Source organism: Erpetoichthys calabaricus, chromosome 10, assembly GCF_900747795.2.
Source record: "Erpetoichthys calabaricus chromosome 10, fErpCal1.3, whole genome shotgun sequence".
NCBI classification, from domain to species: Eukaryota; Metazoa; Chordata; class Cladistia; order Polypteriformes; family Polypteridae; genus Erpetoichthys; species Erpetoichthys calabaricus.
This window is the reverse complement of record NC_041403.2, coordinates 52,758,155-52,782,442: the sequence shown is the minus strand read 5'-3', so window position 1 is coordinate 52,782,442 and position 24,288 is coordinate 52,758,155. Positions and strand designations below refer to the sequence as shown.

Below are 24,288 nucleotides of genomic sequence, written 5' to 3'. Positions count from 1 at the left end.
AAATGTTAGGCTACACATTATCTATCTATCTATCTATCTATCTATCTATCTATCTATCTATCTATCTATCTATCTATCTATCTATCTATCTATCAGCATGCACTTGAAGCTACTGACCAGAAGTATTCCTCCAAAGCCAGCTGTCGCCCCCGTGTGCTCCTGTGTTGGCATGTAGCCTGGCCTGCTGTCATTGTTGTCTGGCATTCCTTCCACTGCCAGGCTATTTTTAGTTCACCACAGTGATCCCAAATTTATCAGCTGAGCTGACATTGTACTTCAGAAGTGACTCTTGTTGCTTATACCGTGAAGTTTCTACAGTCTGATTACTGTTTTGCTGTACTCGCTCAGTTTTGGAAGTGAACCAAATGGGGAATTACAAATCGAGACCAACCCAGACCTGCACAGGTAGATTAATTTTTTGTGTTTGAGTGACTTTATTAACTAGGTGTTGGCCAGTTTTCTTGAATGTTAACACGAGGGTCAGGTCTTAACTTGAAATTGTATGCAAAGATATTGTAAATTCTGCAGAGCTGTGTGCATTTTGACCTACAAAAATAAGAACTAACTTGATCAGGGTGCTTTGACTTGTATAATGCAGATAAACCTGGAAACGGATAAACATGATTTTTTGTTTTCCTTTTGACACGATTATTTCTGAGTTCAAATCTGAGAATTGTTTCCTTCGTAGGGTGGCATGGCTGTCACCTCATGGCACTTGGGCCACAGCCTGTGGTACATATCTCTTTTTTTCTTGCACTAGCTCAGTTCAGTCCAGCCGTTTAATGTCTCCAAAGGTGCCGTGTGTGTACAGGTGGGGGTCTGAAACCCTCCCTGATGGAATGGTGTGGCTGTCTCAAAGCTTTTAATCATTGCGTCTGGGATGGTCTCCAGCTCCTCACAACCTTAAGTTGGGGGGAAAAAACAATAAAAAAAAAAAAATAAGATGGATATTTCCTTTCTAATATCTGAAATTAAAAACACACTTGGTCATTACAATCAAGGAGAAGTCGATGTTTACACTGGCAACTCCTGTTTATTTAACTCAGTTGCACTCGTGTTTCTAGTCTTTGCTAACATTAACAGCTCAAACTTCCATTAAAGATGATTTTTGTCTTCACTTGTGAACAGATGAATGGAAGAAGAAGGTGACAGAATCCTATTCCGTAATAATTGAAAGACTAGAGGATGATCTGCAAATCAAAGAGAGCGAGTTGATGGAGCTAAAACATGTCTTTAGGTAGGAGGTTTTATTTTTTTAGTGCATTGTGATCACATCACTTGGTCTCTGTTGTCTTAATAAGTCATTAGTTTGTTAATTCATGTCACTTTCTCAGTGTAGTTCATATTGTAAAGAGTTCCACAATGCGGGAGGGGATGCAGTTCCTTGCATGTACTTCTCATGGCGCTTGATAGGGTGCTTCCTGTGTGGGGTCTGCATGTTCTGTTTGTGAATGAGCCCAGGGACATCAAAGCAATCGGTGGGCGTCGGGTGGTATTCTGTTTGGGTGACAAGCATGTGGGGGACAGATACAGACAGACCATAACTTGGCAGTGGTTTCTGGGGCGTGGCACTTTACATCGCTAGCAAAGAAGAACTCTGAACTTGCAGAAGTGATTGAAGAGCACCAGCTGGGTATCGTTGAAGTGTCATCCACGCATAGTGTTGGCTCTGGGACCAAGCTTTCTGGTTGAATGTGTGTGTCATACTCACCAGATCCTGAAGGAATGTTGTGTACTACAGCACATGAGGTTCTCCTCAATGATACTTGGAGTCGCTGAGTGGAAAACTTTCATGTTGTTTGTGTGCATGTGTGTTTTGGGACTCCAGTTAGGTTCCCATTTATATAGAGAAATTGGGCACAAATATGGAAGCCGTAGCACACTTCTGGGAGATAACTTAACCCTCTGCTAGCCTCTCTGTTCTACAAAGGCTCTCTCTTACCCTGTCAGCAATGCTGTCCGTCCCTCCAGATAAGTCTGCTTCCAGTCCCTGCAGACATCAGACTGTCAGTTGAAAGACAAAGACTCACCTTTGATTGGTCCACTGGTTCATGGAGTCCAGTCAGAAATTACTTCTTCAGACCATCTGGGGGCCGAATGTCCTTTTCATGCAAAGAGCAGTCAAATACATCACAGCTTTGAAGGTCTGGTGTAGAAAGTAAATTGAAAATCTAAATTGCCTCTTAACTCTGCAGTACTAATGGGGTACTTCATGAAAGAGGCTACCCATAAAGAGTTTAATCTAGTCCAAATTGTGAATTGTTTTTAGATTTAGGTATTATTCATGGGTCATCCATAACAAACAACTTATCTGAACATGTTCTTACTGATATGCACACCTAATACCTAAGTATATTGGTTATGGGTCAGTGATTGACTTTGTAGTTATTTAATATGAGTTAAGGTTGTGTGTTTTGGTTATTTATGTAAAAAGAGGTGCCAAGTAGTTAAATGATCCCCGTTGGGAGATGAATTAACACAGATGGCAAGTTCTTTGGCTGGATGGGCCTGGCACAGCAAAAGAGCTTTCTGGGAACATGTAGACCAGAGGTCTCAATCTCCATTTCTGCAGAGCTGCAGTGGCTGTCAGTCTTTGCTAATTCCATCTCCTGTTAGTGCTCTCACTGTGCCATGTCAGATATTTCTGATATCAAAGATTTTGGTTTTTTTAGAACATTAACCTAACTGATCATTAAGATCAGTCAAACAGTTTTTTTTTCTTTACTAGTATTTTATTAATACAATACGATACAATTTATTTTTGTATAGCCCAAAATCACACAAGAAGTGCTGCAATGGACTTTAACAGGCCCTGCCTTTTGACAGCCCCCCCCATCCTTGACTCTGTAAGAAGACAAGGAAAAACTCCCAAAAGAAACACTAATAGGGAAAAAACTGAAGAAACCTTGGGAAAGGCAGTTCAAAGAGAGACCCCTTTCCAGGTAGGTTGGGGGATGAAGGGGGTCAATACAATACAATACACAGAACAGGGCACAAGTAATCCTCAATACAGTATACAAATATTACAAGTACGGAGCAGTAATGTATTGTATTTTATCAATATAGACTACATTATGAACAAACACACACACACGTGCAGACAGGACCCCATTAGCTGCTGGTTTCCTTCGTATCTCATTGTTAATTGGCTAATAGTCAAGGAAAAAGAAGCAACTGAGGGTTTTGAATCTTAAAAATGCAAGTTGAAAATTAAAGGAAGGTGCCGCCCACATGGTCTGAATTTGAGTACCACTGATTGTCCATCCATCCATCCATCCATTTTCCAACCCGCTGAATCCAAACACAGGGTCACAGGGGTCTGCTGGAGCCAATCCCAGCCAACACAGGGCACAAGGCAGGAACCAATCCCGGGCAGGGTGCCAACCCACCGCAGGACACACACAAACACACCCACACACCAAGCACGCACTAGGGACAATTTAGAATCGCCAATCCACCTAACCTGCATGTCTTTGGACTGTGGGAGGAAACTGGAGCGCCCGGAGGAAACCCACGCAGACACGGGGAGAACATGCAAACTCCACGCAGGGAGGACCCGGGAAGTGAACCCGGGTCCCCAGATCTCCCAACTGCGAGGCAGCAGCGCTACCCACTGCGCCACCGTGCCACCCACCACTGATTGTAATAATACAAAAAGAACAAAACCTTAAAAGAACTCAACAAACAATAGTTAATTAATTTAAATGAATAAATTTAGTGTGTATTCAATTACAAAGAACTATAATCAAAATAACTAACAACTGGAAAAAACAGGTGGTATGTAATTTTTAACATATACTGCATTCAAAAATATGGAAACCAAGAGAGAATGTGCAATACCACCATTTTTAAAATTTTTAAAAAATAATCAGATCCAATCCCGCGACTGAAATGTCCCTACATTAGTCATTGCAATTTTACCCAAAATCACACAAAGCAGACCTGCAATAATTAATTCAACATGATTACATTGCCCCCAGAAATGGGTGATGTAGACAGGCTTATGTTTGTGTACGTATTACACACACATGTTCATCAGTTGTTATTATAGTTGTTAACCTTTGCTAACCCATGACAACAAATGGTAAGGTTCTGTTTCTTTCTTTATTTATTTATTTAAAATTTTTCATTATCTTGAGAAAACAATGATAAGAAAATAAAACAAAAAATGATGATATTGCAAATTTGCAATTCCACAAGAAAATAATTTTCTCCAGATAATGGAATAATACAAAAAAATGATATCGCACGTCTGGTCTCAGCTTGGGCAAAAAATAATTAAATCTAAAGGAAGAATATTTGTTATTTTTTACATCCCTCCTCGGGCGGACGTGGAGACAGCGAGTGACATCATCCATTCTGCTGTTGCTAAGTTACAAACGCAGCACCCTGAGGCACTTGTGCTAATCGTTGGAGATTTTAACCATGTGACACTGGACAAAACATTACCTGCCTTCTCCCAGTATGTGGACTGTAACACCCGGGGAAATAAGACTATTGACTTACTGTATGCAAACGTTAAAGATGCATACAGCGCCACCCCGCTGCCTGCGCTTGGGAAAGCAGATCATAACCTGGTTCTGCTTCAGCCTCACTACAAACCAAGAGTGAGGGTCCTACCTGTAACCACACGCTCATTCAGGAAGTGGTCCCCTGATGCAGAGAAGGCTCTGAGAGAATGTTTTGGAACTACAGACTGGGATATCCTGCAGGGATCACATAGTGAGAACATTGAGGAGGTTGTTGACTGCACTACTGACTACATCAACTTCTGTATGGACATTGTAGTTCCAGTAAGAACAGTACGCTGCTACGCTAACAACAAGCCATGGATTAGAAGTGACATCAAGGGCTTTTTGAACCAGAAGAAAAGGGCTTTTAAAGGCGGTGATCAGCATTAGCTCAAGCGCGTGCAGAAGGAACTTTGAGTCCAGCTCAGGGTGGCGAAGGAGCAGTACAGGAGAAAGCTGGAGCAGAAGTTGCAGAATAACAGCATGAAGGAAGTGTAGGATGGGATGAAGATCATCACTGGCTGCAGCTCTAAGCGGGGTGCCACCATCGAGAGAGACGTGAAGAGAGCAAACCAAATGAACAACTTCTTTAACAGGTTTGACCACCCTAACCCACTCTCACTCCCACCTTGGAGTACTGCACCCTCCACACATCCTTCTGCTGATACCAGCATAGGAGAGACATCCCCACCCACAATTACAACAGCGCAGGTGAGCAAAGAGCTGAGGAGACTTCGTGCCAGCAAAGCAGTGGTTCCAGATGGAGTATCGCCACGACTGCTGAAGGTCTGTGCATCGGAGCTGGGGGGTCCTCTACAGCACATCTTCAACCTGAGCCTGGAACAGGGGAGAGTCCTGAGGCTTTGGAAAACATCTTGCATCACTCCAGTCCCAAAGGTATCACATCCTAGTGAGCTGAATGACTTCTGGCCTGTTGCTCTGACGTCACATGTGATGAAGACCATGGAGAGGCTGCTGCTTCACCACCTGAGGCCACAGGTTCAACACGCCCTCGACTCTCTGCAATTCGCATATCAGGAGAAGGTGGGAACGGAGGATGCCATCATCTATATGCTACACCGATCCCTCTCCCACTTGGACAGAGGCAGTGGTGCTGTAAGAATTATGTTTCTAGACTTCTCTAGCGCCTTCAACACAATCCAACCTCTGCTCCTTAGGGACAAGTTGACAGAGATGGGAGTAGAGTAGACCTGTTGGCATGGATCGTGGACTATCTTAAAGACAGACCTCAGTATGTGTGTCTTGGGAACTGCACGTCTGACATTGTGGTCAGCAACACAGGACCGCCACAGGGAACTGTACTTTCTCCGGTCCTGTTCAGCCTATATACATCGGACTTTCAATACAACTCGGAGTCCTGCCACATGCAAAAGTTCACTAACGACCCTGTTATCGTGGGCTGGAGGAGGAGTATAGGGACCTAATCAAGGACTTTGTTAAATGGTGCGACTCAAACCACCTACACCTGAACACCAGCAAAACCAAGGAGCTGGTGGTGGATTGTAGGAGGCCCAGACCCCTCATGGACCCCGTGATCATCAGAGGTGACTGTGTGCAGAGGGTGCAGACCTATAAATACCTGGGAGTGCAGCTGGATGATAAATTAGATTGGACTGCCAATACTGATTCTCTGTGCAAGAAAGGACAGTGCCGATTATACTTCCTTAGAAGGCTGGCATCCTTCAACATCTGCAATAAGATGCTGCAGATGTTCTATCAGACGGTTGTGGTGAGTGCCCTCTTCTACGTGGTGGTGTGCTGGGGAGGCAGCATTAAGAAGAAGGATGCCTCATGCCTGGACAAACTGTTGAGGAAGGCAGGCTCTATTGTTGGCATGGAGCTGGACAGCTTGACATCTGTGGCAGAGCGACAGGCACTCAAAGGCTCGTATCAATTATGGAGAATCCACTGCATCCACTAAACAGTGTCATCTCCAGACAGAAGAGCAGCTTCAGCGACAGACTGCTGTCACTGTCCTGCTCCACTGACAGACTGAGAGGATCGTTCCTCCCCCAAACTATGCGACTCTTCAATTCCACCCATGGGGGGTAAACGTTAACATTATATAAAGTTATTGTCTCTTTTTACCTGCATTTTTATTACTCTTTAATATTGTTTTTTTTGTATCAGTATGCTGCTGCTGGAGTATGTAAATTTCCCCTTGGGATTAATAAAGTATCTATCTATCTATCTATCTATCTATCTATCTATCTATCTATCTATCTATCTATCTATCTATCTATCTATCTATCTATCTATCTATCTCAAACAGAAACTAATAGAAAGCAACAGAAATTACAGAGGAATAACAGAAAGTGGAAAGATGATAAATTGAAAAATAGCAAAAACTTAAATGAAGAAAGTCTGAGTAGACTGAGTAATGTGTAAGCCTGAAACTGAAGTAAAAAAAAACTATTCAAAAAGTCCATCCATCCATCCATTTTCCAACCTGCTGAATCCGAACACAGGGTCACGGGGGTCTGCTGGAGCCAATCCCAGCCAACACAGGGCACAAGGCAGGGAACCAATCCCGGGCAGGGTGCCAACCCACCGCAGGACACACACAAACACACCCACACACCAAGCACACACTAGGGCCAATTTAGAATCACCAATCCACCTAACCTGCATGTCTTTGGACTGTGGGAGGAAACCGGAGCGCCCGGAGGAAACCCACGCAGACACGGGGAGAACATGCAAACTCCACGCAGGGTGGACCCGGGAAGCGAAAAGTCAAAAAACCCAAAACCTATAATAAGCACAAGATAAAAAAAAAAAAAATCAAACACACAAAAGACCTTTTAGAACAGGTCTAACCCTAAGCCTAAGCCTAAGCCTAACCCTAACCTACTCTATCTAAGCAGTTGGCCATAAACACAGAATTGTAATTCCTGCCTTAGAAACACATGCAGTTCCAAACCTGCCTTTATTTCAGCTCTGGGCCCATTGAATTGGCCTAACCCCAGGCAGCCTAACCGCAAGTCAAAGAGTAGATGTCTGGCCTGCGCCAGCCCAAAAATGGTGTTATGGCTTTTAAAGTTTAAAAATTATATTTTAGGAGGAGAAAGAGCATTCTTTAAGAAAAATAATTCTAGTCTAAAGGACGAACACAAACAAAGTTTCTTAAAATGTAAGGAATTTATTAAAAAAGGAATTGCACAAAGTCAAGGCAAAAATGAGAGTGAAAATAGGCAAAACTTTAAGCAAACACATCCAAGACAGAATTAAATAAACAGCAGGGTCCAAAAGCCAGTAAATCCCAACATGAAGCACAGAAAATGCAATGAAGAAGCTCCAAAATAACTGGAAACTTGCCTTATTATACTTCCCCACTGCATTAGCAGGTGGCCCTCCTCCCTGGGCTCCACATACAGGAGGAAGGGCGGACAACAAAGAAAACTAAGGCATAGAAACAACATGGTGCAAAGTTAAATAATAATGCCATATTAAATGATTGAATACAAACATAACAAAATAACCAACAGTATTAATAACATAGTATAAAGAGTAATAATTAAATTATAACAAAAAGATTAAAAGAACCAAAAGATCACTTGAGTCAGAAAGAAAAAATCCTGGCTGAAACATAACACACAAAACCAAATTTCTGCTAATGCTAGGACACTAGAGCTGCTTCAGCTGCAGTCCTCCATAGTCCTCCTCAGGTCATTGCCTTAACTGAGAAGGCTGATTCTGGTAGCAGTACTCCCCTAGCAAAAGCAAGACAAAATCAGGAGTAAAGATTTGGGGCAGAAATAAAACACACTTAAAAATTAAATAGGGCAATGATAAGGACTTAAGGGAAAGTGAAAAATACAAATGAAAACAATGACAGGAGTGAGGCATTGCTGTGGTCCTCACACGGATCTACTGGCTACCTGTGCTTGGGCTGAACTCAACTATCACACCTGAAAGAAATTCTCCTGCATCTTTGGAAATGGGGAGCTTGAATGGCTCAAGAATGGTTCAAGAAGTCAGTAGGAGAAGAGTCTGACTGATACCAGACACCATCATTAAAACAAGTCATTAAGGTCAAAAAATGGTGTCAATTCATACAATATCAGCAGTACGGGGTCCATTTGGGCAGATCTTTACTGGTGGGTGCTTAAGGCAGCAGCTGCAACAGTGATGTGGAGAATGACTTTCAAGCGGGCCCTGAAAAGGCTCTGAAAACCATTTTGTTAAGATGTTGAAGGAGAGATGTTGCCCATTCTGTTCTCAGCAGGGTGGGACATGTTGACCTTGGCTGTGAATCTGGTAGAGAGGTGGGAGAATCGCTTTGAGTTACTCATGAGGGGACATGGTATCCCCAGAGAAAGCAATGCTAGAATAGAAAGAGAATCTGGGGTTGCCACAGTGGTCTCCACTCTCATTCATAAATTTTTGGAGATGAGAATGGCTTTATTAGAAATATTAAGGTTTGCAGCTTTTTGAAACCTTTCACCAAGAAAACAGCAGTGAATTTCTGCACGATCTCATAGGCACAGCTTTCTATCTTCATTGTGCAGTGCTGTTCTGGCAGGACAAGTTAAGAAAGCAAACAAAGCCTGATAAATCAGCACACGCCTGTGGTTAACTGTTCTTTAAGATTTCTAATTCTTGAATTTCCTTGGAAAATTGTGTGAAGCATGTTTTTTTTTTCCAAAAGGTATGAAGGACATGTTGCCTGCATATGTTACTCCTCGGTTTGTGCCTTCTATGATCATTATGTCTCAGAGCTTTATATTTGTGTCAGGAACTTGAGATAAACAACTGATGAAAATCAGCCAAATCGGGCTAAGAAGTGAGCAAAAAACCTGCAGAGCTTTGATGTGAATATTTATTGGGTTTAATCAAAGGTGCTGACTCTGATTTGTTTCTATTCATCTTTCCATTTTGTGAAGTTTTTTTTTCCAGCCCCTTAGTGTGCTGCTATTCCAGTACTCATACTTAAAATTTTTTTTTCTTATTCTTGTTAGCTCAGATGAAGCCTTTAGTAAAGTCAACCTTAATTATCGGACAGAAAATGGCCTTTCTCTTCTTCACCTCTGCTGCATTTGTGGGGGTAAGTGTTGCCTGTCTCAGCTCATCTTGATGGGGTTTACTTACCTGTGATAGGTTGGTACATTGGAGTCACTAAAGGTATTTTGGGCAAATATTAAACGTTATAAAAATGCAGAAGGAAGAATGTCAAGAATGTGTCTTGCTTTTAATTTTTAAAGTAGTTACTATTGATAAGCCCTCAGTTCACATCTCACAGATCTAGAGGTTGTGTTTCAGTGATTGTCTGGATATTCTCTGTATTTTCTTACCATGTCCATGTGTGTTTCCTCCCATATTCCAAGGTCCCACAGTTTAGGTTGTTTAACAGGCCTGAACTGATGTGGTGTGACCGTGTTTGTATGTGAGTGAGCCCTGCAATGAACTCAGATGCCGCCATCTTGGAACAGTCCAATACTTTAGTGGCTCGGGGTTGGAATAAGTGGGACAGTAAAATTACTTCGAATGCTTCAGTGAAAATAGGATTTCTGGATTTGTGAGATCTGACTGCCTCGTGTTGCTTGTTCCAGTTGACTTAACTCACTGAATATGAGTCGACTTGGCATCATTGGTCAACTTCAGAATCTGGTCTAGCTTGGAAGTTGCAGAAATCAATATTTGTCAAATTGTCAGATTCAAGTGGAACTCTAACAATTGGTATAACTTGAAATCCTGTCAATTCTCATATTCTTAAAATTACTATTTCTAATGTGAGAGGCTATGAAGGAAATGATTAATGATTTATTTTCTGTGTTGAAGTTTGCTGTCATCAGCTATCTGTACTTGGAGTCGAGTAATGATGTACATGGTCAGAGAAAGTGCTGTGGATATGGTGTACCAGGACAGGATCGACATCTGCTTTTGCTGGTGTCGCAGAATGAGTTCTTGTGTGGAGTGGTGACAACATAGAGTTGAGATGTACCTAACTGATTTGAACAGATGTTGTTAATGATTCTCGGTACCTCCAGGTGCCTCACCAGCATCCTTGTCATCAAGATCAGCACCCATGTCATGTTTTAGATCGCTCCTTGTTTTTACAACAAACCTTTCAAAAGGCCCTTTTAGAGCCGCATTTGTATTTTTCCTCTCTTAGCTTCCTTTTTTTCTCTTCTCTCATCCCTTGTTGTAATTTTATCTCTACTTGTGCTTGTCATTTGTCCACCAGCTACTTTTTCTGCACCAAGCTAGTTTAGTTGTGCAACATTCTGCAATAACTTTTAGTTTGCAACTGATGATGCAGTTAATGCAGGATGGATGTGCATCCCATTAGCAGGTCTTCCACTGAGTGGAGATTTCATCATTAGTAGAAATATGTTTTTCTGTGTCACCTATTCTCATCTTTTCTGTTTTTCTGTGTATGTGAAGGGCTATTGTGGAATTATCGGGTCAGTGTTTCCTGGCATTTCATTTCTTGCCATTAGCCTCTGAACTATTAAAGATGTGGTCGTGTTTTCTGGATAAAACTTCCTAAAGACCGTATTTAAGAAATATCATCCTGTTATATAAAAAGAGTTGACCAAAGTAACTTTTCAGTAGTAGGCTTAGCATTTGTCAAGTAAATTAATAAAAGAAATTATTAAGGAAAAGATCAAGCATCAGTGAGCAGTCAATATGAGTGTAGGCAGAGTGGATTGAGTTCCAGAAATACGCTGGAATTCCATAAGGAAGCAACAAACGCATGCAGTCAGAGAAGTACTGTAGTTACATTATTTACCTTCATTTTCTGAAGGCTTTCAATAATTTCCCCATATGATAGGCTAGAGATTATACTAAAAAAAGATGGGGGTCCTAGGCACAGTCTGTAGGTGGCTACAAAACTTGTTTAAACACCAAAAACAAAGGTTTATGGCAAGAGAAGCGTCTTCAGAATGAGGTGATGTTAAAAGTGATGCCCCTCAGGGTTTAGTGCAGGGGATGATGTGCTTTCTAATATTCTGCATATATAAACAATATAAATAACATATAAAATAAATAACAAGCTGGTTAAGTCTGCAGATGATACTAAACAAGGTGGCTGGGCAGATAATGTAGAATCAGGGAGACCTGGAAAAAATATAGGCTTAGGAAATTCAATAAACTAAATCATATAAAGTATTACATGTAGGAAATAATGAGAAGTCAAGCAAAATGACACCTTTCATTGGCTAACTAAAAACATTACAATATGCAAGCTTTTGAGGTATCTTGGGCCCCTTCTTCAAGCAAGACGTAATGGCCATTGATTACATCTTGCCTGAAGAAGGGACCTGAGTTGCCTCAAAAGCCTGCATATTGTAATCTTTTTAGTTAGCCAATGAAAGGTGTCATTTTGCTTGACTTCTCATTACATCCATAATGGCTAACACGGTACAACACCTTAGTACTACAGACATGTAGGAAATAGAAAGTATTTAATTTATGATAGGAGGTGTGAAGTTTGAAAGTATGCCTTATGAGAAAGGCCTAGGAGTCGTAGTGGACTCCTCACTTTCTACATCCAGTCATTATACTGAAAGGATCAAGAAGGAATTTTAGGTTACCTAGCACAGTGTGTGGAGTTACAATCAAATGAGGTTACGCTTAAGATTTATAAGCCTCTAGCGAGGCCTCACCTGGAGTACTGTATTCACTTTTGGTCTTCATGTTACAAAAAAGACATAGCAGCACTAGAGAAAGTCCATAGGACAGCAACCAGCCAGACTCCAGATCTAAGACATATGAGCTACCATGAAAGACTGAAGGAGCTGAAACTTTTGAGTCTAAGCAAATGGTGATTGAGAGGTGACATGAGTGAAGTGTTAACAGTTATGAAGGGAATTGGAAGGGTGGATCCCATCTGTTACTTGGAAATGCATTCTTCAGTAAAAAATTGAGACATGTGGGGAGATTTGTTTAGGGCAAATTTCTCACAAACATTAGAAGGATTTTCTTCACACAAAGAACCATAAACATATAATATAAATCACCAAGGAGTGTGGTAGACAGTAGGACTTAAGGGACCTTCAAAGCTCAACTTGTCAAATTGTTATTTAGGAGAAATTAGGCGAAATGGATTATCATCGTTTTTGGGCTGAATAGCCTGTTTTCCTTGAAAGTGTTCTAAAATTCAAAGGTTTAAATGAATACAGAAATGGCAGTGTAAGCAATGGCTATGGTGCATGAGATCAGTTCATATGTCCCAAAGTATGTATATTTATGTGAGTGTTTATGAGAGGCTGACAACGGCCAGTTTGTGTGGTTTTGACACTTGCGACAAGCAAATGTGAGGCACCAGAACAAGTAAGATTTTCATGTTTAATATAAGAATAAACATTAACTTTTAAAGTATAGAGCTTCTTTGAGGTTTAAAGACGTACAATAAAATTAGTAATTGGGGTGTGGCTATTTAGACCAATGAATGCTGTACTTAGTGTTAATATTTTATCACCTTCATGAAATGGCAGGAAACAAAGCTCACATAAGAACACTAATGCTGAAAGGACTGCGGCCATCGAGGCTGACAAGAAACGGATTCACTGCTCTACACTTGGCTGCTTACAAGGTCAGTGGAGATGAAAACTAGCAGGTCTGCTCCAGTATCAGAAGAAAGTCAAATCTCAGGAGCTAAGAAAATTGAGTTTAGTTGCTCCACACAGTCTGAATAACACTCACTGGAACAAATTGCTGTAATAATGCAAAATGTTTCCTTTCAAATATGTTAATCTTGTGGGCTTTCATTTAATTTTAAAGTGAATTTGCCTAGTTAGTTAAAGATTGTGAGTATATGTCTGAGTGTGCCCTTTGGTAGGCTGGCATCCTATGCGACCAGGATAAGCTCCAGCCAGAGCAAACTTGAATTGGACAATGTGGGTGCAGAAAATGGGTTATTGGCAAAACAGTTATTAATGTTCTTCTTATAAAGAACATAATAGAAGAAAACAGGGCAAACTCATGAGTAGAATAAAATGAATACGGGGAACAAATAAAAGCAAATAAGTACCTTTGGCAGACACCAAAAGGAACACAGAAAACAGTAGGCATAAATAAAGAATAAAATACAATGAGAAATCAATGGAACACTACGAGGTTGTTGATGGGAGGGATGTCAGTTTCATTTATGTGCAAAGATGGATGCTGACACAAATGACCCTTTTCCATTATTTTTTTATGTTTATGTTACTTATCAGGCCAATGCAGAGCTGGTGACTGCATTGCTTCATGGAGGAGCTGACATCCAGCAGGTTGGCTATGGAGCGCTCACAGCCCTGCACATTGCGACAGTGGCAGGCCACCATGAGGTGAGGCCGGCATTGTGTTCTATCAAGAATGAGCCACACTATTCTGTTTGTTAATATAATAAACTCTCCAGACCACTTCTTTGTTGGAACTTGAGCAGATTTTGATCATTAGAGATCTTGCAAGTCATTTGTTCATTTTCTTGTCCCAAAAGGAGCCTAATTACCACAAGAACCTGCAGAGAAGCCAGCATTTGAGATACCTGAGAGGGACATTATAGAGAATTGGAAACGCTTGTGCTGTGCCAGCAAGTGGCTCACTAAGAATATGTCATTAAGAGCTCTTGTTTCGTTTTGTAGGCTGTTGACATCCTCTTACAGCATGGAGCCTATGTGAATGTCCAGGATGCTGTGTTTTTCACTCCTCTACATATTGCGGCTTATTATGGCCATGAGCAGGTAAAATTCCACTGGCACAATTGTTTGATTTTGTTTCAGTAAGAAATTATAAGTGACATAAATTGAATTGAAGCATAATTAGTAAGTAAAAATAAACATTTACATCAATTATGTTGATTCTTATATGGGGCACTTTGCAGAGGACAGGCTCAGGATGTTTACAATGATGTACAGATAAATAGGGGAACAATGTAACAAATAACTAGACAACATCAATATAAATAGCCACACATATCCGCTCAAATTAGTATAATACCAGACCTGGTTTAACTCGCCTTGCCTGGCTGTGCCAAAATAAAATGTCACAGAATGTGATGGTTTCCCCCATGCAGGTTTGCGCACAATGATAAGCATATCAGGAATCAAAGAGCGTTGGGAGGTGGGAGTTTTTGGTCCCCCTTGTACTTTTAATGTAGTTGCAAGTGTACAGTTAGATGCTCCATAAATAGAAGAATTGGGGGTGCGTATGCCCCATGGAGTTTACATTTAGTGTTTATGAGCAGCATATACAGCGTGGGGGGGAAAAGTATTGAACGTATTTTTTTTTTTTTTTTAATTTAATGAATTTTATTGTAATCATTCCATACAAACAGATCAATTTTTACAAAAGATAGGATTGAAAACAAGTCGCCCCCACCCCTGAGAGAGAGAGAGCATGGCCAACAGAGTAAAACGTAAGGCTTGTAGACATACCTAAATTGATGTGTTTAATAGGGCAATAGAGATAAATAGAGAAGAAAAAGAAATGTGGAGATAATTGCTGCCTCGGTGCATTACGAGCTTATTCTAAGATATTATTGATTAGATCCTGCCAGGTTTTGAAAAAATTCTGTACAGATCCTCTAACTGAATATTTGATTTTTTTCCAATTTCAAATAGTATAAAACATCGATTTCCTACTGACTTAAAAGAGGAGAGTTAGGATACTTCCAGTTTAACAAAATAAGTCTGCGTGCCAAAAGTGTAGTGAATGCAAACACAGTTTGTTTGTCCTTCTCCAATTTAAACCCATCTGGAAGAACACCGAACACAGCTGTTAATGGGTTAGGAGGGATTGTGACACTAAGGCTGTCTGAAAGGCACTTCAAAATTTTGGCCCAAAATGATGTTAATTTGGAGCAGGCCCAAAACATGTGACCCAGTGAGGCTAAGACTTGATTGCAATGTTCGCAGGTTGGATCTTGCCCTGGAAACATTTTAGACAGTTTTAGGTGAGACAGATGTGCTTGATATATAATTTTGAGTTGAAAAATTGTATGCTTTGTGCATATGGAGCTCGAGTGAAGTCTCTGCATTGCTATTTTCCACTCCTTTTCTGATATATTGATTAAGAGATCTTTTTCCCATTGTCCTCTTGGATCTTTAAAAGGGAGGGACTGCAAGATAATTTTATATATTGCAGAGATGGTGTCTAAGTCCTTGAAATTGAGCAATATTTTTTCCGGCATGGAGGTTGGTGCAAGATGGGGAAAATCGGGCAGGTACTGTTTAGCAGAGTTCCTAATTTGAAGATAGTGAAATAAATATGTGGCTGGAAGGTTAAATTTGGAATGTAATTGTTCATAGGATGCAAAGACGTTGACTATACAAAGATCTTTAAGTGTATTTCTAATGGGGCTATTGACATGAAATTTTCACCAGATGTCAGTAACAACACAAAGAAACCAAAATAAGTCCATAAATTAAGTTATGTGTAATAAAGTGGAATTTACAAGTCAGTGACTGTATTATTGTAGTATTTCCCTCTACTTACCCTTTACCTGTTTTTCAAGGGTAAGTTTTCTCGTTAAGTTCGTTATTGGGTTGGTCTAGTGTTGCACTTTAAGATGAACACACACATACATAGATATACGCATACACACAGACCCTAACCACAACAGTGCCCCATGAATGTCACACACACACACACACACACACACACACACACACACACACACACACACACACACACACAGATTAACCTTTAGCACTTTAAACCACACAAGTGCTTTAGGAATAACACAGCCTGTCACTCAGCACTTAGAGAGACTTACTTATTATCAGCACGAATAACATACAATGTTTTAATGATATCTCTGACCTAAATATTACTCTTAGCCTACAAGAACACATTTAAACATACACAGACTCAGCACTCTTGACTATAAGCCATTTATCAGCCAAGAATACGTTCTTCATGTACTGTTCCTACTATTGAGTGGAGCTCCCACTCTCAGCCAAAATAAACCTAGCAGCTCCGAGGTAATGGCAAATATCTGACTGCTCTAGGTGCTCGAAGAAATCTACCTTATTACTTCAATCACTCAAGACATAAAGATAAAGCATAGAAAATTAAAAAGCAGCATGGTATTTATTACAAGAATAATACTAGTGGAACAAAGAATAATAGAAAATAAGTACTGATAGGAAAGTCTGGATATATACAGGTACTCCTCACTTTACAACCAAGTTCCATTCCGACGACTACGTCGTTAAGCAAACTGGTCGATAAGTGAGGAGCTTGCGCCGGGAATACAGGGTCATTGTAAAATTATAAAATTATATAAAATTATGCAACAAACTTCAAATTTATTTATAAAAAGACATGCATATGTACATATTATCATTTGTAAATGATTCTGTTGATTTTTTGCCTTCACGTGCCTTCAAAGTCTCAAAGATACTGCGTGCTATAGCTTGAATTATTAAAAGGTTTATCGGCATATTATTTTGCATTTGGTTGTCAAACCAGATCACCAATAATTTCTCCATCTCATTAATAAGACCTTTTCGCTGCCTAGTTATTATGGCTTCAATCCTGTCGATGATTTCACCACCTCTTTCACTCTAACTTTATCCTTTAAAATCGTTGAAATTGTCGAATGTGCCAATTTTAAGTCACATCCTCTTCCGCTTATCCAAGTTCGGGTCGCGGGGGCAGCAGCTTGAGCAGAGATGCCCAGACTTCCTTCTCCCCGGCCACTTCTTCTAAGTTTTTCCGGGAGAATCCCAAGGCGTTCCCAGGCCAGCCAAGAGACATAGTCCATCCAGCGTGTCCTGGGTCTTCCCCGGGGCCTCCTCCCGGTTAGACGTGCCTGGAACACCTCACCAGGGAGGCGTCCAGGAGGCATCCTGATCAGATGCCCGAGCCACCTCATCTGACTCCTCTCGATGTGGAGGAGCAGCGGCTCTACTCTGAGCCCCTCCCGGATGACTGTGCTTCTCACCCTATCTTTAAGGGAAAGCCCAGACACAATACGGAAGAAACTCATTTCAGCCGCTTGTATTCGCAGTCTCGTTCTTTCGGTCACTACACATAGCTCATGACCATAGGTGAAGGTAGGAATGTAGATCGACTGATAAATTGAGAGCTTTGCCTTGCGGCTCAGCTCCTTTTTCACCATGATAGACCGATGCAGAACCCGGATCACTGCGGATCCCGAACCGATCCGCCTGTCGATCTCCCGGTCTATTTTTCCCTCACTCGTGAACACGATCCCGAGATACTTCAACTCCTCCACTTGGGGCAGGATCCCGTTTTACCAGCTTCGTAGTCTTGTATGATTTTTATTTTCATTTCAAGGTCGATAGCTTTCCTTTGTTTCTTAACAATTTCTCCAGATGATGCCATACTTTTTCTTTTTGTCGACATCTGCACTATTTTGGGGTTACAAATATGTAAAAAAAAATGAGGTTACACAGTGACTGCTTGTAGGAATGAAACTGACTGAAAAAGCGCATAGCAAGCCTATAGTATGCTCAGTGCGCATGTCACCATTCGCCACTGACTGACACTCAAGCTGAGATTCCCAGAATTGCAGGTCGAAACTCGATTGGTCGTAAGCGTGAGTGGTCGTTAAGCAAATAGGTCGTAAAGTGAGAAGAGGAGAAGAGGAGTAAAGACCTGTATAGTCTTTAGAAAAAGCTTACGAAAAAGTTACAGATGTCAAAGATGAATGTCCCAGGGCAGCATTTGATTTAGCAATTGATATTCATGATGCTTTTCTGAAGACCAGTGACGTCTTCATCCGTCATCGCTGTTTCTCTTCTTCTTCTTCTTCTCTTCTTCTTAGACAAGGCATATTTATTCTAAAATTGTACCAGGGGGTTTTGCAAGATGTGATAGATATTCTGATTGGCTGGCTATCAATATGAAGAATTAATTCACTGTCCGTTTTCCCAAACAATAAAACCTTTTATGTTCTCTGAGGTGTCGGTAGATCTTCCTTTCTCAGTCTGTAAAATAATTAGGCACTGGCTCAGTCTTCCTTTCCCAGGTTATAACGTAATTGAGCCACCAGCATGTCTTCCTTTCAATGTTGAAACAGCTGTTTTAAAAGTGAGGTGTAAGGGAAGAAAACCTGCTTTGATTTGTCTTAAATGTTGTTCATCTGTTGTCTTGTCTCGAACAAAATATAATGGAAAATTTAACCAAAATGTACAGATTTTATACACCATGACTGTGACTTTTGTATGCAACATGGGTAATGGGGGTTGGGAAATAGCACCTCTCAGCCCCCCTCTGATTGTATTATATCTAATTTATAGATGTGGATATTACTAGTGGGATCCAAACTTTTGTTAATGGGAATTCAAAAAATGAAAAACAAAATTCCAAGTAACAGTATTCCTAGAAAAGCTCAACCTTTCGAGGATTGCCGCTCCTTCTGAACAAACGGTGTCAGAGTTCCTCTAATCCAGGCCAACGGATACCCTTGACTTCCAGGCAGTCAGTAATTTGATATGCCACGTGCTGAAATACACAAGTGTAGTATAATATTGTGCACTAGTAATGTGCTACCCCATTGACTAATTCCATGAACTGGAATGGCAGCCTGGGAAAATAGCAGGAGACTGAAAAGAAAAACAGGCTGATAATGGCTGAAGGTGACTTATTAACACAGTAAATAACTGCCATGCAATGTAGCCCATAGATTTGTTTCTTCCCCTTTATTAGTTTTATAGAAATACATTACTATAAGTTTAGTACAGAACTCCTGAATCAAGGCCAGATTAAGACCCTCCCATGTGACTGGGTAACTTAACAGGTAACTGGCTTCTTAACAGAGAGTTGATCATACTTTTAAAAATGCAGCTTGTGAACACCAGTTCATTTAATGCTGTGCAGTTTTTAAACTCTTGATTTTGGCACAAGACTTGATTGCTTCATTGTCCTCTCAGTCATTTTGGCATGTGGATAGTTTTAGGTCCCCCTCCCTTGGTCATTTTGACTCACAGCTACAATCTCCTTTCATCCAGTTGCGTTTCCTTGAGCATTCTGGCCCACAGATGATCGGTTTCATCATCATTATTGGTAAACACAGCCCTGACTGTCACAAGCCCCTGCGTGGACACCTAGAACACCATGATGGTAGACCTAACCCTATACAGTGCACATAATTAAAAATACAATATTTGATTTCAAATTGAAAATCAGCTTCTACACCATCCCCAGGTCTTATGGAGATCTTTGAAATCGAATAACTCAGACATACTGAAGCTTCTACAAACAAGCTGTTAAGGAAAACACAGAAGTGTTTGAGGATATATGAGCACGAGTAAACCAAGCGTGATTAAATAGCAAGGAGACGTGGTCAGCGAAAGTAGAGGGTCGTAGTACCAGCAGAGCAAAACACAGCCGAGAAACCAGAACTAAAAGGCAGGATGAAATCAACACATAAAGACTGATGGAGGTTTCTGCCAAAAATGAGAATCCTACCACTAGGGCCTACCTGGAAATAAATAAACTTTCACTAACAACCTGAAGGGTGTTGTGTCCACCAAGGGATAAAGAAGTGTGCCATATTTATATTGTCATATTCTGTGAAATCATCAGTGCGACAGTTGTGGTCATATGATAAGACTGAAGATGGCATCATATAAATAAAGAAAAAATGATGATAAAGCCAAATGTAAAAGTTACAACAGAAATTAACTCTTCAGATAAAAACTATATGTAATAACAGGCTTAATAACACACAAGCATATCAAGTACTGTTTGACAAGTAAGCACATTTTCCCCACCAGTACCATCTTCGTGTGAGACAGTCACAAAACATGTGGCCACTTTATACTGATGTAGATCTTATTGAAGGCCATTTCACAGAGCAATAATCAGACACTCAAAGTTAAATGCATAATTGATTAATTTTGGGATGAAATCCTAAAATCAAGGTTAAAAACAATAACAGAAACTTTGAAGACACCTAAAATCATCTACTAATAATAGTGCCATGCAAAATGGGCAAGCCAGATCCCTAAATAAGGTCATGCACTCCCTTTTTAACAGACATTAATGGTTAGACATCACAAATAGACTGGAAAGTGAAAAAATGGGAAGAGCAAACGTGTCCATGAATGTGAAGCTACAGGCAGATCAGAGCAAAACCACAGCATAACAAACCAAACCTGCGCCTTGGCTGAGTCTGCAATGTATCGTGTCACTGTTAATGGTTGAAATGGCATCTAACCCTGGGTAATGGTAGTTGCTAGGATGGTGGAGTTTAAATTTGTCTATGTCTCTCTCATAGTGTGATACCAAGCAAATCTTTTGTAATGTATTTGTAATAAATGTCAATAATCATAATAAATACAATTCCATTGGTAAATGGATAATGGATAATTTCATAAACTTGAATCTAGCTCATTGTTGAAAACCAAAGTTTCCAATAAATGAACTACATGTGCCTTTGCTCATCATAACAATTGATTCTTCAGACTAGATAATCCGTACCTCTCTGCAGATAAAGCTGATTATTCTTATTATTCATAATCAGCACATATCCTATCCAATTTCTCTAGGTCACCAAGCTGCTTTTAAAGTTTGGTGCAGACGTGAATGTTAGTGGAGAGGTGGGAGATCGACCCCTTCATCTTGCTGCTGCCAAGGGATTTCTTACAATTGTCAAACTGCTGATGGAGGAGGGCACCAAAACTGATGGTAAATTGGGGGACGGGAAAGTGACAGCAAACTGAGTTTCTTTAAGGGGCTTTCAAGTTAATGTACAGGATTGACGCTTTGTTGTAACAGGAGGGCTTTCTACATCTCCTCATAATGCCAAGGAAGCAATAGGTTTATTTAAAAGAAAGTTTTTGCTCCCCAAGTGATGTAAGAAAGAGATGATTAGGCAGAGAAGCAAAGATTGATAGAAAACATGCTGCTGGACAGACGTAACGGGAGAGTGGAGGTTGATTGCAAACTGGATACTGAGTTGAATGGCAGCTTCTTGGTCGTGATGGTCCTCAAACTTTTTTTGATAACACTTAAGTTTAGGTACTGCAAAAAATGAATCTTCTTTACTCATTTACTCTTATGTAACAAGACCTCAAGAGAGGCTTCTTTTAATCTTAATTACAATTATAAGTCATTAATACAGTGGTTAATCATCTCTGAAATATGGCCTCCTAAAATAATTTCACTTTAAAATGGTCAGAGGTGGCTTAAGTGAGGTGTATTTCTCTTGATATTGTAGACTGTAGTTAAAGAACTGTAAATCCTTCATATTTATCAACAATTTTGCCAGCATATCCAAAGGTCTTTGAAGGATGACGCGTATGATCAGTTGTCCCAGTTGGAATGGGGGTGAGGTTATTTACCTGGACAGGGGGGGCAGCCCATCAGAGGCATGAGAAGAAGGGTGATGACTGTCCTGCCTCAGTCAGGGGGCAGGCATGAGATGCCCTTGCAGAAGTGGGTTCACTGGCATCCTGGCTGGAATGGACTGAGAGTAAAATGGACAGACAGGGGAAGGCAATCGGCTTGGACTATCTCCCCCATCAATATGGTAGATGGTAGCATCCCTGGGCTTCAGCACCCATACAGACAGCAGCCCTGTTGGGGTCTGAGAGTACCGCCAGGGGGTGCTATGGGGATTCATGTTCCCCACTCTTGCAGACTTCCACTTGACCCAGAAGTGGTTCCAGCGGGCGCTGCCCTGGCACTGGAAGTATGGCTGGATCCTGTTTAAAACAAGCTGCTCTGCTTTACCCGAGTAGTCAGCATTGGGAGGCAGAGGAGAAAAACCTTTGAAGGAGTGGAAGGAGAGATGAGGAATTGTACTTCTACGTTTTATCATTCTTTGATTGTGCTTATCTGTTTGTAAAAACTAACATTTTTAATTAAAGGGACAATATTTCAACCTCTGAGTGTGTTGAATGTGATTGTGTTTGGGGCTTTGGGGCTCAGTGGACCACCCTACTGGTTACAGCCACACTGCCCAGATACTAATAACTTGTTGAATGATGCTTTGTGAGTGTCATTAAGACCAAAAGAAGCTTTTCTTAAAGTTTTGTTAATTAAGAGTAAATGAGTAAGAGATGATTTTTGCAGTACCTAAACTTATGTAAGGTGTTTGCAGGGAAAGCAGAAGTGTTTTTCCCATGGTGGTTTGACTTTAAATCATTTGCATGTGGCTTTCTCTTCCCTCCTTCCTAATAAAACAGCACTGTGATACAACCAACAGAATGCTTGGAATATGAAGTGCTATGAGGTACCTTCATTTGTCCAATAATAATGGGTCTTCAATAAATGCTTTCCAAAGTTTGAAATCAAATCACCAAGACCATCCTCCACCTAGGAAGCTCAACTGAAAATATCCATCAGCACCACATAGGTTTAGTGGTCCTCCATCCTTTACATCTTCCCAACATGCCTTGTCCAGCCTTTCTCTCTGTCTCTCTGCCACCCTCTGGTGTTCCTTGTCTGTCAATTCTGCCACATTTGTCTCTGGTCCTTGATAGGCCCTGTTCTTGTTATCTGGCCTCTTATCTATGTAAAGCGCTTTGAGTAGCTAAAAAAGAGCTATATAAATTAATCATCACAGTGTCTCTGCTAATTTTTTTTATTTTAATTGCTACTATAAGTGTCAGCAACAAAGTGGTAGGAAATTACAGAGTAAAATAGCAGTGCTTGTAAATTATTTTAATTGCAGCTGAACTCCTTTTAATAATTCTGTCAATTAAAAGTTCACCTTTTGAATGAGTGCAAATCATCAATTACATTGTGTAGAATTTAAACAATGTAAGACGTGTCTCATCTTCATACATGAAACAACATAGTGGTTCTCATCTTCTTTATCTGCCAACTGCTTAGAGTCCCAAAGCAAAGTTAGACACCATGGAGTTGTGTTTAATGGAAGTGAAGTATCAATGACACCCATTTCCACGTTTAATTAATTGTTATCTCCACTATTTAAATGTTTTTTGTATTTCCCTTTCCCTTATTTCTCCACCCAACATACTTACCTTATCTGAGGCTTCAGAAATGGAGCACTGATTTTCAATATCCATTTTGTGCACATACTGACACACTGAGATGTTGGCCTGCGGATGGTAGCCATAGCATGAAGGCTGCTCTTAATGTTGTTGAAAATGCATATTTATTAAAGAAAAAACAAATCTATCTTTTACAGTAAATGCACAGGACAACGAAGACCATGTTCCTCTTCACTTCTGTGCAAGGTTTGGCCATCACGAAATTGTGAGATTCTTGCTGCAGGGCAACTTTGATGTCCATCCTCATGCTGTGAACATATATGGGGACACACCACTGCACCTGTAAGTACAACACTGAAGCAGCTTAGAAAACCGCTCGGCCCTTTGCACGGATGGTACTGAATATCCCAAAGACCACCATATGGGAAGCTGCAGATCCCTCAGACTTTTTCTTTTGACAGTATAATTTAATTCCTGACAGATGGCCACTTGGCCTTGGTGTCCAGTGTCACCAGATAGACTTCATAAGGTGAATGAAATGACACTGAACTTACTCTTAATCATCAGTATATTGAGATTACTGTGTCTTTGTTTTTTTATTTTTTAACTTAACTAGGGGGCTCTGCCCCCTGCTCGCTCCGCTCGCCCACTCCCGGGTTTGGTTTACCAGATATATAATTTAAAGAGATTGTTATTTTCATGGAAATTGTTACATATGCATTATTTTCACTTTAATTTAAAACTTTTGTAAAAACAATACTTGTCCTTTATTTCCGGCTCCGGCCGTGGTTACATCTTTCTCACAGGACGTATAACACTGCTCGAGTTGTCTTGGGTGCGGCTCAACGCACGCTAAGGAGATGCCATCGGATCATCTGCTGTCTTATTGCTGC

The 24,288-nt window shown here is 40.6% G+C and overlaps 1 protein-coding gene across 3 annotated transcripts in view; it reads left to right on the top strand.

Moving 5' to 3' along the window:
• The first annotated feature begins 254 nt into the window (after positions 1–254).
• tnni3k (TNNI3 interacting kinase) overlaps positions 255–24,288 on the top strand; it is a 106,124-nt gene continuing 82,090 nt past the window's right edge. For all 3 annotated transcript variants that reach the window (XM_051932946.1, XM_051932947.1, XM_051932945.1), the window contains exons 1-8: positions 255–405; positions 1,129–1,237; positions 9,491–9,576; positions 12,974–13,071; positions 13,697–13,807; positions 14,105–14,203; positions 20,984–21,122; positions 23,593–23,737. In XM_051932946.1, the coding sequence (XP_051788906.1) occupies positions 366–405; positions 1,129–1,237; positions 9,491–9,576; positions 12,974–13,071; positions 13,697–13,807; positions 14,105–14,203; positions 20,984–21,122; positions 23,593–23,737 (827 nt within the window). In that variant the 5' untranslated portion in view covers positions 255–365. The remainder of the gene's footprint in view (positions 406–1,128; positions 1,238–9,490; positions 9,577–12,973; positions 13,072–13,696; positions 13,808–14,104; positions 14,204–20,983; positions 21,123–23,592; positions 23,738–24,288) is intronic.